The sequence below is a fragment of the Ipomoea triloba genome, chromosome 13 (genome assembly GCF_003576645.1).
Source record: "Ipomoea triloba cultivar NCNSP0323 chromosome 13, ASM357664v1".
Taxonomy (NCBI): domain Eukaryota; kingdom Viridiplantae; phylum Streptophyta; class Magnoliopsida; order Solanales; family Convolvulaceae; genus Ipomoea; species Ipomoea triloba.
In genome coordinates, this window is record NC_044928.1 from 28,133,231 (window position 1) to 28,146,859 (window position 13,629).

A 13,629-nucleotide genomic window follows, 5' to 3' on the forward strand; every position below is an offset into this window, starting at 1 on the left:
CTGTAATTTTGAACATAGAGTTCTAAAAGTGTGAACATAGACCCGGGTCTACCTTACAAGGTGCACCCGAGTCCATGGCATAACAATCGTAACGCTCCCACTAATAAGTTAGGCCCAACAAGTTATAGCCCATTAACGGGTAGATCTCCTTTAACCCAGCCCAACAATTAGCAACAGGCCCAAGCTATATATCTAGGGCTCCGTTTACGCAACACTCCGTACGACATTGAGCAGCAGAAGAGAGCAAAAATGGAGGCCGGAGACGAAGGTATAGAGATAGTCGACTCCAAAGACTTGCAGCAGCAGAGCAAAGCCTTCGACAAGCTCACCGATCATGTCGAAGATCGTCAGCTGGACTCCTCGCGTGTTCAAACGGTATCCATATTTATGCTCATAAACTATAATACGAATATTTAAGGTTTTTTTTTTTTTGGATGATATTTGTTTGTGAAATTTAGATTTGATTTTGTAAAACAAAAATGCAGGCTATGGCCTCAATTGCTGCATCGAGGGAAGCTGATATTCAAGCTATGAGAATGAGGTATGTTGAATATTCATGTAAAGCATATGCTTCTTTGAGACTTGGGAGTTGAAAATTTGAGATTTTATCTTTAATGTTTGGAGCTGTTTTCTGTTTAGTTGTTGAGTTCATTAATCATTACCTTTGTTTTACTAGATGTCTTGCTGTACCTTTTTCAATAATTTTGGAAGAAAATGCATTAAAATTGGTGATGAGTATGTGATCCAAAGAAAGTTTAGCTGAGAGTAGTTAGTGGGTTATGTTGATTTGGATTGACATATAACTTCATGCTATTGGCTAAGTAAAAGAATTGTGAATGTTTCAACTATTTTAAGCAGTGGGATGATTAATAAAGGTTATTTTGCATCTTTAATTGAACTTATGGTTTTGAATGGCTTTGAGGACTTTGTGTGCTTGTAAGGGATGACAAACTGCTTTCTGATTGAAATTTACTTGAAACTCAGGTTAAACTCTCGAAGGTGGAGATTAAGTTTCCTTTATACGAATAGGATAAATTAGATTGATAATAGCAATGCTGTTGAATTTTCCTTTTCTTTAGTCCATACTTCATCTTTTCCTTCATGTTTTTGACAAGGTTCTGAAGTGCAATTCCAAAATTCACCTTCTCTAATGAAGTAAAAACTAAATAGTATATGGCAGTAACATAGTTAACAATTAGATACTCATTGGGTAAAAAGATGTTTAAATTTTATAAAAGTAATTCACTTTACTGGTAAACCAAAATTAATTTATATGCATTTATATTAATTTATAAAGTGTATACATCAGCAAATTGTTTCCATTTCAGGGAGAAGGAGCTGGCTGCTGTTAAGATAAATGCTGCTGATGTTGATATAATTGCAAATGAACTTGAGGTCAGTTGGTTTATAGTTTATACACATCAAAACTATTCTTCCGGCAAATTCCTAGCATAATGCTGTTTAAACTGCGATGACAGGTGGACAAAAAGGTTGCTGAACGGACACTACGAGAGCACAAAGGTGATGCTGTTGCTGCAATCAGGCACTTGCTCAATACAAATACCTTCTGAAAAGACATGTTTGGGGATTTCCGGTTGGTATCTTGAAATGCCATTGCTTGTTTCTTGGCTATAATACTAATCGGAACATAGCTTGCCCATGCCAGAGTATTTTTTTTCCTGTAACAATGTACAAACGTTTGAAGATTTCATTTATTTGGAGCTTTTTTTTTGCAATGTTTCCTTTCAAAGTGCTTATGAATTATGATACACAGCATTTAGCCATATCTGTATCAAACCTGGATGAGCTCTGAGACTACTAGTTCAACTTAGACAACAACAAAAAAGTATCTTATTACCTTTTTTTTATTTTTTTATTTTTTGCTCGGTAGACCATGGGAAAAAGTCCAATCTGCAGGAAATGCAGAGGGGATCATAAATCATAAACTGTACAAAGTTGAGTCTACAGAAGAAACAAAAGTGGGGAAAATTTCCTCTACAGTTACACAGTTGTTACAGATGAACACATTTCTGAAACAGCTCGACTTAGCAACATTAGAACGACACTCTAACTCACCTTGGTGTGAGGAGAACCTTTGTTCCAAAACTCTACACTTAAGGATCCCATTACTCCCGCTACTATCCTATCAACCGCTTTTTGAGCCACTTGTGGGCACGGGCAGCTTGAGGATAACTAGGAAATAACACCTTTCTGCTTCTCTTACATACCGCACTTCTCCATTCATGAGTGTCACTATTTTCCTGCACATACTCAGCCCTAATCCTTCCCGAGTTTCCCATTCACTGTTGTGGAACACGTCCTGGATCAGCGCTGAAGGAAGGCCTTCGCCTGGGCAGATAAACCTTTTTCAAGAAAAATTAAAACAGGTGACTAGTCGAACCACGAAGGGGAAAGTAGTCCCAATTGCTGAAATCAAACTCTTCAGTTTTTATGGCAGAAATTTTTTGACTTAAACTGACTTTATAGCTTGTAAAAGAAATGTAACTGTAACTTACGATACAGGCAGAAAACAAGAAATGTGATCCATAACTTTGTTAACTTTACGGCTTTACCATTCTAGTAACCTTTACACTTATACTTCTTTTTGCCTTCTTAATCTAACTAATTGGTGTACACATGTAAGCTATACTCGATAAGTTCTATGTCTAGCCATCCAAGGGATCTAGATTCCTTATATAAGTTTCCTTGTGCTATGTATGCAGATACATAGTCATATCAAGATTTGTTGGAAGAAATTTTAACAAGAAATTACATTCCACGACCACACTTATATCATTTTTTTGCTCTCCTATTGTCATGACTTAAGTATGTATTCTCTAAATGAAGGAGGCAAGGGATAGCAGTAGATGTAGTTCACTCCAACAATATGACAGTTAAACTCAACGAAAAGGAAGGAGCCAATGTTACAGTCAACCTCACCTGAATTCAACGTGCGCTATGGTTATTCCATCAGAACTTTGCCTCAAACTAGGCCGAACTTGGATTTTTACCCATCCTTTTGGAGTTGGCGCATGATGTACCACGTTCAGCAAAAAATCTGCCAGCACCTGTTGAATTCTTGCTTGATCACCATACACTTTCAGCGTCTTCATTTCGTCTGGAATGTCCAGCATAAATTGCAGACCTCTTTCTCTCAGCAAGAGCATTACTTGGCTGACAATAGCGTCTATAACACTCCCAAAATGAAACTCTTCTTTCTCTAGCTCCAGTGAACTGTCAAAACACTAAACGTTAGTCAATCTTGTAGAAATAAAGCGCCTCTTTACTCCAGATATTTTACAGATACAGTAGCCCCCCGTGCACGCCAAACACACCATCTCCACCATCTAAGATGTACCCACAAGTGGGGTAATCCTAGCTAAGCTGGCTAAAGATAGAAACTTGTTTCCACAAGGTCACGAGTTCAAATTCCAGCCGCCTTGGTTTGAGCAGATCAGCTATGGGCAACCTAGGCTGGTTTACTTCTTTATGATCCTTTGCCGACTAGGGTCACAAGGTGGGGTTTACTTAGTGCACAGCCTCGGGTAGTGATTGCGGGTTTCCCTCGCACCCCAAAAAAAAAAAGATGTACCCACAAGTTCTCGATATATTAGAAGTTAGGTCATAAATGAAAAGCGTTTTGATTTAAACGCACTTACTAGCAAGCATAATCAATAAAGAGAAATTTACCCATCTTCAATGTTTTCCAGACCAGCATCCCTTAAAATCTTCGACATCTGCTTCTCACAAGCGGCGCTAGTCTCCAGAAACTGCTTTTGATGTTCTGTCAAATTTGTTGCCTCTAATAAAGAACTTGTAAAGCGTATACCATTCAGTGGATTCTTAATTTCCTGGCAGATATATGCCATCACTTTTGACTTAGTGAGCCACTTGTTTTCTTGTTGCCTCTGGATTTTGATGGCTTGCAGCAATTCAGGACTTGCTATCTGCAAGAAACAGAAGGCTCCAATAATCTGACCATCCATATTCACTCTCTTATTTGCGGTCAAGAGGGTTTGCACATATTTTCCATTTCGGTCAAAAAAGTAGAAGGGAAACTTGTCTGTATCTTTGCCTCCAATCGCATGATGCAATGTGATCATGAATTTCATCATAGCATCTGGACCCTTGAGTCGACAGACTCCTCCAAAAAGCTCGCCAATTAACATCTTCCCTATCATTTCCCCTTTGCTCCACCCAGTAAGCTTTTCCATGGCGATGTTCCACTCAGAGCAACAAGCGTTCTCATCTGAAGCAAATATGGGAGGGATCAGAGGATTGGGGCTATGTACAATTGCCTTGTAATCACTTTGTATGTGAATAAATTTGTCCATTACAACTTTCTGTTCTGTCACATCTTGCCCAACAAAACATACACCAACAATTTTATTTGTACAGTCTTTGCTAGAGCAAGCATTGACCACCACAAAAACGGCTTTTGTATGTTGCTCAGTGCCAAATGTTTTCAACTTGATCTCTACATTCCTATCTTCATAACCTGCAATATTTAGCCATACGATTAGCCAATTCTATGAACACTCCTAAAATTTAGCCACAATGATAAGACGAACATGCTTCAACATCACTTTAAAGTTCAGCGAAAACTCAAATTAAAGAACCAATGGGTGAAATGTGGTTTTGCATTTCAGATGTGGTGAAAAATAAAGTTAGTTTTAGAATCAATGGGGTCCAAAGAAACTGCATAAGGATTATATGATATGGTATAGCCAAATAAATTAAACATAGACAGAAAGAGATAACCTCTTAAAGCATTAAACAAAAGCTTCGCAGTGGTTTCTTGTGATTCTATATGAACAAGATCATGAACTAATGACTTTCCCATTGCTTCTTCAACTGGCAACCCCACCAACTCGGCAACTTTCGCATTCCATCCATTTATGTGTCCTTCAGCATCTACAGCAAATATCGGAGTGGTTGCAGTTTCTATCAATCTAACCATTTCTCTGGCAACAGAGCTCAGCTCATCCATTCCTTGCAATTCCAATTCTCCTGGCGGAGCATGCACAACAGCCTTAGAATTGCTTGCCTCAGCATCCTTAAAAGAATCGCGTAGAATAAGCTGCAAAGAGTGAATTGCATCCATTTCTGCGTTCTCCCATGGCAAACTACGTCTCTTAACTACTTCTAAAAATGCCTTGAATGAATATCGAGGGTGCATCCTTTGTCCATCATCTTTATCCTGTGGATGATGCTTAGCACCACCCCACTTAATCTCTTTTGCAGTGTGGGACCGAAACCAGAACAAGAAATCTTTTGATGTTATATAGGCAACAGCCATCCCACGAACTGCATCACCAAGTGAAGCTGCACCAGAGTACCCTGCATCAGCCAAACTATCAGTGCTCAAACCTGTCGAGTTTCCATGGTAAGTCAATAACCACTCAGCTATATCCTTTATCTGGTCTTCAGTAGGTGTCACGCCTAAAGGATAGTATTTGCCCTTATAGTACAATGCAGCCCCATCACATTTCACGAGATCCCTTATACTAGGGCTCTGGGTAACAATCCCAGTGGCGGAGTCCCTTAGAAGCATGTCACACAACAGTGTTTGTGTCCTTAACACATGTTTTTCTGCCAATTGTGATGCCAATTGCAATTCCATATTCAATTGGAGCCCAAAGGCCTGCATAAGAAACTCACAGGCAGAACGAAGGGGGAATGCAATACTCCTAGCCGAAGTGTGATGGCCTACAACCAAACCCCATAGCCTCATCGAATTCCTCCCTCCAACACCTTCATCTTCGTTCCCATTTACAATAACTGCGAGAGTTAACGAGGCAATGGACCCCATATTGGCCATGTACTGGGCATGGCAACCATGAGGAGCCCGTAGAGTCGAACCAACTAAACACAACGGCTGCTTTAGTGATTCATCCTGAATAACACGTACCGGAGTGGCATTGCAATCGACAATCATCCTAACCCTGTTTTGTTTAAACAAAAACCTGGAGGCTTGAGGAATATCAGTAGCTGGATAGTGCAGCCCAATATAAGGCTCTAAATCTGGTCTTTTGCTCTCAGCCAAAACCTCCCCATGCTCATCCTCATGAAACTTATACACCATAACTCGATCATACCCGGTTAACTCCCTCACACACTCAACCACAACATCACAAAGATGCTTAATATTCCCACCGGGAAGCGACTGCAAGCGCGAAATGCCCCTCACGGCGAGCTTCTGTGACTGCACAGCCCCGGCTATGGACAGAGCAGGGTCCTCACTCCTAGCAGGCTCCAAGTCAATCACAATGCCAACATCAATCTTATGTAAAATCGCGTAAAAAGGCTTACCGGAATTCTTGGAGTGAACCCAAATAGGGTTCAGCAACGTGATCTCCTGCGCTCCAAACGCCCGTTGGAGCAACACCGAGCTCGAAGGCCTGAAAAGCGTCCTCACATCCACCCCAATCCCCAGGATATCCGGCCGATCCAGACTCGGAACTGACTGAGGCATTAAACCAAGCACCTCGCGTGCATTCTCGCTATACGCAATCACGCGATAACTCCCTTCCTCCACGCCAATCATACACCCAAAAGGCTGTATGTGACCTCCCCTCTGAATGTTGGACAGGTACGCAGCGATTTGCTGCTCCGCTACAAAAGGAGTCGCGACCTTTACTGATTCAGAGTAATCAAACGACTTCCCCGTCCCGCCGGACCGCTCAAAAACCGCGTGGAGCCTAGCATCCTCAGTGTACTGCGCTACCGCCTTGCTTACAGGATAGCGATTATTAGAGTTACTCGTACCTGAAGATTGAGCAATTTGAGCTGAAGAACTCTGGTGCTCAATAAACCTCTTACTACTACTCCCTGTCCCTGAGCCCGCCATACTCTATCGGAATTCCTTCCTTGTTCGCTCCGCCGCGGATTACTATTTTTTTCTCTAAGTAATTTCTTTCAAATGATCCATGGAGAATTTAGGTTGAAAACTGTGATGGAGGAGAAATTCATCTCTGTTTAAGTGAAGAAGAAGAAGAAGAAGAGTAGCTTTTAGAGAGTATTTTGTATGGCGTGGATCGTGGATCTTCGAGCTTCGGTCTCTTTAATAATTTCTTCTCAGAGTGAGTTCGTTTTGTCCTATGTTTTCTTTGTTTCTTTTGTTTTTTATTTTATTTTATTTTTCTTCCTTTGACTTTTATTCCTACTTTAATAATGGGACCTTTTTCTCAAATATTTTTTATGAGATCTTATACCAAGTATTATTTAATGTGGTTAGAGGTAGCTTTGTACCTTTATATATATATATATATATATATATAGTGAAACACAAGGTGAAATTTGACTAGGTGATTAAATCTAGATCAACGGTTCAAATTAATAAAAATCTAAAAAAATGTGTTTCTTAGAAATACAAAAGCTAAGTGTTGAATGACGCACTTTAAGTGTTAAAATGACACACCTTAAATATTAAAATGACGTACCTTAAGTGTTAAAATGACACATCTTAAATGTTAAAATGATACACTTAAGTGTTAAAATGACGCACATTAAATGTAGAACTTATGCACCTTAAATGTATAACTGATGCACCTTAAGCTTTACAATTACACACGTTAAGTTTTCAAGTGTAGAACTGATGACGCACCTTAAATTTCTAAGTGTAGAATTGATGACGCGCCTTAAGTGTTAAAATGACGCACCTCAAGCTTTGAAAATACGCCTCTTAAGCTTTCAACAATACGCAAAATTACGATAACGTCACTGTTTTTATTTATTTATGTTCATTCTGGGCAGTTGATTTTGGCAAGATCAATGACTATGATTAATTCGCATATTTTACCTAGAGACCTCACACACACATACATGTGATCTCACACACACTCACTCACACACACACACACACACACACATACATAAACTTAGGTGATCCTAACTTCGCTAGACTAATCTTAAGCCCACAAGACCATGCTCCTAAAGTCTTTGCGGATGCGGTCAAATCCTAGTCCTCATTGTCGCCTCTAGTCATACCTTTATCTCAGGCTACGAACCTACTACACTAAATCCTAGGGAACAACCTATCGTCACTATCTGAGGATGTGCATGTCATGTAAATCACACAGGAGAATTAAATCGCACTATCAATATACTTCTTTCGACTTAATTATGTAGGATATTAGTTCAATAATTATGTTCAACCCATTCGTTCACCCTTTTTTAGCCCATAATACTGTATATTAATATTGAAATTTTATCATCATTATATGAGAGTATGCATTGAGTAAATTATATGTGTAACCCGTAAATCGCGCAAATTATTGTCAAACTCATTTAATTTAAATTATATATATAGTTGAAATCACATCAAATAATATGAATTTGGTTGCATTATTGGTGCTTCACAATGAGATTTGTACATGAGTACATCAGAGCATACGAAAACCATACATTTTGTAATGGTGGTGGGGGGGGGTGGGGGGAGGGGGGGTGCGTGGGCCCGCAGTTACAATTTAGTCCGCAGTTGGGGTGGGGCCCGATATGATGTCCCATTTCAAATGAGGTGTTTGAGCAGAACTTTTCTATGTCACAGATCCCAAGTTGCGTGAAGACGCAAGAGATTAAATAGTGATGGTGAGGGTCCATATGGAATTAATACCATATGAAAATACATAGTAAATGTTTGGAAAAAAAATGAATAATTGAATGAAAAATACCGTTCAAGAGATTAATACGTGTGTTGATTAGATGACTATTTACTACGATTTTTTATATTTAGTCTACATATTTACGGAATTACGGTCAAACACTAGGAGTTTGAAGATGATAATTTTTGTTGGTATTGTCGATGATGTTTGGCAAAGATTTATATAGCTCTAGTTTGGAGTTTGTATTATTTGTTTATTATTTAGGTCAATATTTTAGGCTTTTTAGGTATTTTTTTTTAAGTCTAGTGGTCTGAGCAATAATACTACTATTTTCATACATTTATATCCGGTTTTTAGTGGATTGACAAAACTATCAGTACTAAAAAAAGGATTAATAATTATCTTTTTGGTTAAATCAAGTTTTTTTTTTTTAATGATGAGGACCTCGTAGGCACTATTTAATGGTATATATATAATAGATAAACTTTGATACTGTGTAATATAATAGAGCACACAAACTACATGAGAAAAAATCAAGTTAATTTTCTATGACTTATTATTGAGCATATGTACATATTGAGGTGATATATATTTCTATCATGAATAAAGGCATTATTGTTTAAGTATGATATAGTATGTATGTATTCAATTTAACAACATATCATTTAATTTTAGGTGTAACTGTCCCATATACATAATGTTAAGGCGTCACATACAATTAATTTATTAAAAGGTTAAATATCAAATAACCTTGACAAGAAAATCAGAAATTTTAATTTTGGCTTATTAGATTATTGAAATGATATATAGTTTGATGTACTATATTATCGATCATTCCATGTATAAAATTGATGTGTGTTTAGTCTATTATTATATATACGTCTTAATGGAAAAATAACCTTTGATATATCCTAAGCTTATCCAAAACCAGACACGTTAGCTTAGAATGCAAGAAAATAAAACATGTCAAGTTCATTTGCGGTTTTGATTATCATTTTTTTACCCATGTCTGGTGGGTTCATTACACTAGGGCCATCATCTTTAGATAATGTGGATCCATCTATGTATCAAAGGTCAAATAAATATTGCTAAAATAAACTCGCGAAACAAAAAAAAAAACTAGTAATAGCTATTCCCCTCTAAAAGGAATAAGTCATCCCCAGGAACATTATTCACGGCAATACAAATATTTACCAAACAACGGAATATGTCGCCCCAGGAACATAATAAATCATCTGCAGGAACATTATTCACGGCAATACAAATATTTACCAAACAACGGAATATGTCGCCCCAGGAACATTATTCACGGCAATACAAATATTTACCAAACTGAGTCAACAGTTGACTCCACTGAGAAACTGGGACACCGGGTGCCACTTGACCACAAGGTCTTTGACAACATATTTGATTTTATTTTTGCTACAAACTATAATACATCCAAGTAAGATTGCAAGATGTAATAAATCCAGATTTAGCACATGGAATTATTCGAGCACACATGTCAGATGAAAAGCAACCTCGTACACAAGTCATAATGTTTAGCATAAGAATTGAATTGAAAAAGAAAAGGATGTATTGGTTATCTTAATCCAAAATGGTGGGGGGGCAAGTGAGGTCAGGTCACGTTATCTCCCACGTGAAGTGCACACCCTAATTGGACCCCCCATTTCACATTTCTTCCTTCAACCATCATCCCGTTATCACCTTGTACTATTATTCCCTGGCCGCCCGTCCAATCAGCTTTTACACCTACCCGCCCTGCCCCTTCCCAATTCATTTCCCATCTCTAAAGTTAACGTTTACTTCAATTCTCTAATTTTTATTTTTTATTTTTTAATTTTATTCTTCATTCTTTATTTTTTTTAAAGTTTACCTTATGAAACCGTAAAATATACTAATTATAATCTCAAGAGTATGTAGAAACCATCAATCAAACCGTTCGGTCAAAACTTAGTTCAAATTTGATCAAACTCGAACTCAATATGAATTTGAATTGACTAAATTTAGTAATGAAACTAAATTTGAGTTTATAACTTTTGACTACTCATCAAGTAATTCTCTCTCTCTATATATATAATAGAGTATATAGAGAGAGAAAGAGAAAGGAACTCATTTTGAGTTAATCAAATTTAACTCAAACCTTATAAACTCTGAGTTCAAACTTGGGTAGGCCCAAGTTCCAAGTTTGAACTCAAGTAGACTCTTTTGCACCTCTGAGGATGTTTGATTAGCTGGAAAATATTTTTCGATAAATATTTTTTTTTAAAGTGGAGAAAAATTTTGTTTTATGTTGTAATGTTGTATGGTTGGATGAAAAACATTTTTCATTGAAAGTGAAGCTCATGAAAGTTGAAAAATGAAAAAAGAAATTTTAAGGCCTAAAGGTGGTATTTTGTTTTCCACGTGACTTGGAAATAAAATATCCATGGGCTACTATACCATCATTTTTTTTTTAAATTACATAGGTATATAATAATATAATTTACATATTGGCATTCATTCACTTTCCCAACTGAACACACTATACTAGAGCAAATAATTTAGTACGGAATACTATTATCTTCAAAATGGTACCTAAAACACCATGTGCTTTTACCAAAACAACATATTCCATGAATATAGGCATATATCATAGGATCATATTCCATGAATGTATATCATTGAACAAGAACAAAAGACAAAAATCATGAATAGAACACCAAACACAGCTACATTCTTTGATTTGTGGGACAATAATGGAAATGCTATTTCTTTCCTGAATATATGGAACCTCAGGAACAATTTCAGAATGGAAAACTGATGATCATAATAAACGAAAATGGAGAGTACTCTTTTTGCGAGAGGAGTTTACAAAATCCGAAAGGAAATAGTCAAAAGCAAAGCATGCAGCAGCTATTACAAGTATAGACACTGGTCTAACACGGGAAATACTTGACACAACAGATGGCTAACCAAATTTTTGGAATGAATGTTCTTGTATTGGGACGAGGGCTCTTCACTTGGTGTAGAGAACGTCTTCCCATGGGTGGCGGTATAGAGGTTGCTTCAATCTCTTCTGGTCAAATGTGTGCCTGAGATTAAAGAAGGGCGAGATTAATTAAGTATTCGATAGTTGTGAATTTTTAACATGAATTTTGTGGGGAGGAAAAGGTGTGAGAGTTAAAAGTTTTGATGAACTCACCCGATGAGACCAATGGAACGGGCGAGGACAAAGAGCCCATTCAGGTAACCAATCCCAACAATTTCATCAATTTCGGGCTTAGTGAACATTCCGCTGCCAGCTAGGAGATCCAAGAATAGTGATCCAATGGCCCCATCAACGTTGAGGACTAGGTTGTTTGCCTTTGAGAGGGTGTAAGTTTCAACCTGAACTGCGTATTCCATGTACTTCACAGAAGGGAAATTTTCACGGGCATAACGTTGAAGCAGTTCCACTCTCTTATCTCTGTTGTCACCTCTCTTTATCCTATAACAGAAGATATAAAAATTCAGTATGATAAAGAGTTTTTAATTGCATACCAAAGCAAGCAAGGGTTACAATTGCAAATATCTTTGTACCTGTGACCAATTCCTGGCACTCGAATGCCCTTCTTCTTCATGCTTTCCACAAATTCATAAGGTGTAAGACCCTGCAAACATGAGCACAGTGGTGAATTATGAGAATTTCAAAGGGTAAAGGAGATGAATTCTGAACTCCTCTNTGTGGGTGGGGGGGGGGGGGGGGGGGGTGGGGGGAGGGGGGGTGCGTGGGCCCGCAGTTACAATTTAGTCCGCAGTTGGGGTGGGGCCCGATATGATGTCCCATTTCAAATGAGGTGTTTGAGCAGAACTTTTCTATGTCACAGATCCCAAGTTGCGTGAAGACGCAAGAGATTAAATAGTGATGGTGAGGGTCCATATGGAATTAATACCATATGAAAATACATAGTAAATGTTTGGAAAAAAAATGAATAATTGAATGAAAAATACCGTTCAAGAGATTAATACGTGTGTTGATTAGATGACTATTTACTACGATTTTTTATATTTAGTCTACATATTTACGGAATTACGGTCAAACACTAGGAGTTTGAAGATGATAATTTTTGTTGGTATTGTCGATGATGTTTGGCAAAGATTTATATAGCTCTAGTTTGGAGTTTGTATTATTTGTTTATTATTTAGGTCAATATTTTAGGCTTTTTAGGTATTTTTTTTTAAGTCTAGTGGTCTGAGCAATAATACTACTATTTTCATACATTTATATCCGGTTTTTAGTGGATTGACAAAACTATCAGTACTAAAAAAAGGATTAATAATTATCTTTTTGGTTAAATCAAGTTTTTTTTTTTTAATGATGAGGACCTCGTAGGCACTATTTAATGGTATATATATAATAGATAAACTTTGATACTGTGTAATATAATAGAGCACACAAACTACATGAGAAAAAATCAAGTTAATTTTCTATGACTTATTATTGAGCATATGTACATATTGAGGTGATATATATTTCTATCATGAATAAAGGCATTATTGTTTAAGTATGATATAGTATGTATGTATTCAATTTAACAACATATCATTTAATTTTAGGTGTAACTGTCCCATATACATAATGTTAAGGCGTCACATACAATTAATTTATTAAAAGGTTAAATATCAAATAACCTTGACAAGAAAATCAGAAATTTTAATTTTGGCTTATTAGATTATTGAAATGATATATAGTTTGATGTACTATATTATCGATCATTCCATGTATAAAATTGATGTGTGTTTAGTCTATTATTATATATACGTCTTAATGGAAAAATAACCTTTGATATATCCTAAGCTTATCCAAAACCAGACACGTTAGCTTAGAATGCAAGAAAATAAAACATGTCAAGTTCATTTGCGGTTTTGATTATCATTTTTTTACCCATGTCTGGTGGGTTCATTACACTAGGGCCATCATCTTTAGATAATGTGGATCCATCTATGTATCAAAGGTCAAATAAATATTGCTAAAATAAACTCGCGAAACAAAAAAAAAAACTAG

The 13,629-nt window shown here is 37.0% G+C and overlaps 3 protein-coding genes across 6 annotated transcripts; 1 reads left to right on the top strand and 2 right to left on the bottom strand.

Moving 5' to 3' along the window:
* Positions 1 to 204: 204 nt before the first annotated feature.
* On the top strand, positions 205 to 1,742 carry LOC116001821 (huntingtin-interacting protein K). Its single transcript, XM_031241772.1, has 4 exons — positions 205 to 375; positions 486 to 541; positions 1,329 to 1,395; positions 1,479 to 1,742. Exons 1-4 carry the CDS (start codon positions 250 to 252, stop codon positions 1,569 to 1,571), a joined length of 342 nt encoding a protein of 113 aa, XP_031097632.1. The 5' UTR covers positions 205 to 249; the 3' UTR covers positions 1,572 to 1,742.
* Positions 1,743 to 1,857: 115 nt separating this feature from the next.
* LOC116001820 (phytochrome B-like) lies at positions 1,858 to 7,063 on the bottom strand. 4 transcript variants are annotated; one of them, XR_004094300.1, is made up of 5 exons: positions 4,762 to 7,061; positions 3,691 to 4,498; positions 2,941 to 3,234; positions 2,077 to 2,363; positions 1,858 to 1,911 (listed from the first exon to the last, which is right to left on the bottom strand). XR_004094300.1 is itself a non-coding variant. In XM_031241771.1 (5 exons), exons 2-5 carry the CDS (start codon positions 6,083 to 6,085, stop codon positions 2,147 to 2,149), a joined length of 2,643 nt encoding a protein of 880 aa, XP_031097631.1. In that variant the 5' UTR covers positions 6,086 to 6,245; positions 6,313 to 6,430; the 3' UTR covers positions 1,891 to 2,146. The 4 variants fall into 4 exon arrangements, 3 of the variants coding, with proteins under 3 accessions (XP_031097631.1, XP_031097629.1, XP_031097630.1); XM_031241771.1 differs by having other exon boundaries at positions 1,891 to 2,363; positions 4,762 to 6,245; positions 6,313 to 6,430; XM_031241769.1 differs by having other exon boundaries at positions 1,891 to 2,363.
* A 4,203-nt stretch (positions 7,064 to 11,266) lies between these two features.
* On the bottom strand, positions 11,267 to 12,299 carry LOC116001748 (ATP-citrate synthase beta chain protein 1-like). Its single transcript, XM_031241684.1, has 3 exons — positions 12,165 to 12,299; positions 11,788 to 12,072; positions 11,267 to 11,677 (listed from the first exon to the last, which is right to left on the bottom strand). Exons 1-3 carry the CDS (start codon positions 12,203 to 12,205, stop codon positions 11,602 to 11,604), a joined length of 402 nt encoding a protein of 133 aa, XP_031097544.1. The 5' UTR covers positions 12,206 to 12,299; the 3' UTR covers positions 11,267 to 11,601.
* Between the last annotated feature and the right edge of the window lie 1,330 nt (positions 12,300 to 13,629).

Coding starts and splice junctions, on each gene's coding strand:
- LOC116001821 (XM_031241772.1), top strand. CDS start 250: ATGGAGGCCGGAGACGAAGGTATAGAGATAGTCGACTCCAAAGACTTG. Junction 376..485: donor ACTCCTCGCGTGTTCAAACG/GTATCCATATTT, acceptor ACAAAAATGCAG/GCTATGGCCTCAATTGCTGC. Junction 542..1,328: donor ATTCAAGCTATGAGAATGAG/GTATGTTGAATA, acceptor TTTCCATTTCAG/GGAGAAGGAGCTGGCTGCTG.
- LOC116001820 (XM_031241769.1), bottom strand. CDS start 6,850: ATGGCGGGCTCAGGGACAGGGAGTAGTAGTAAGAGGTTTATTGAGCAC. Junction 4,499..4,761: donor TTTGTTTAATGCTTTAAGAG/GTTATCTCTTTC, acceptor TAAATATTGCAG/GTTATGAAGATAGGAATGTA. Junction 2,364..2,940: donor ATAGCGCACGTTGAATTCAG/GTGAGGTTGACT, acceptor TTCTTGAAAAAG/GTTTATCTGCCCAGGCGAAG.
- LOC116001748 (XM_031241684.1), bottom strand. CDS start 12,205: ATGAAGAAGAAGGGCATTCGAGTGCCAGGAATTGGTCACAG. Junction 12,073..12,164: donor GTGCCAGGAATTGGTCACAG/GTACAAAGATAT, acceptor CTTCTGTTATAG/GATAAAGAGAGGTGACAACA. Junction 11,678..11,787: donor CGTTCCATTGGTCTCATCGG/GTGAGTTCATCA, acceptor CTTTAATCTCAG/GCACACATTTGACCAGAAGA.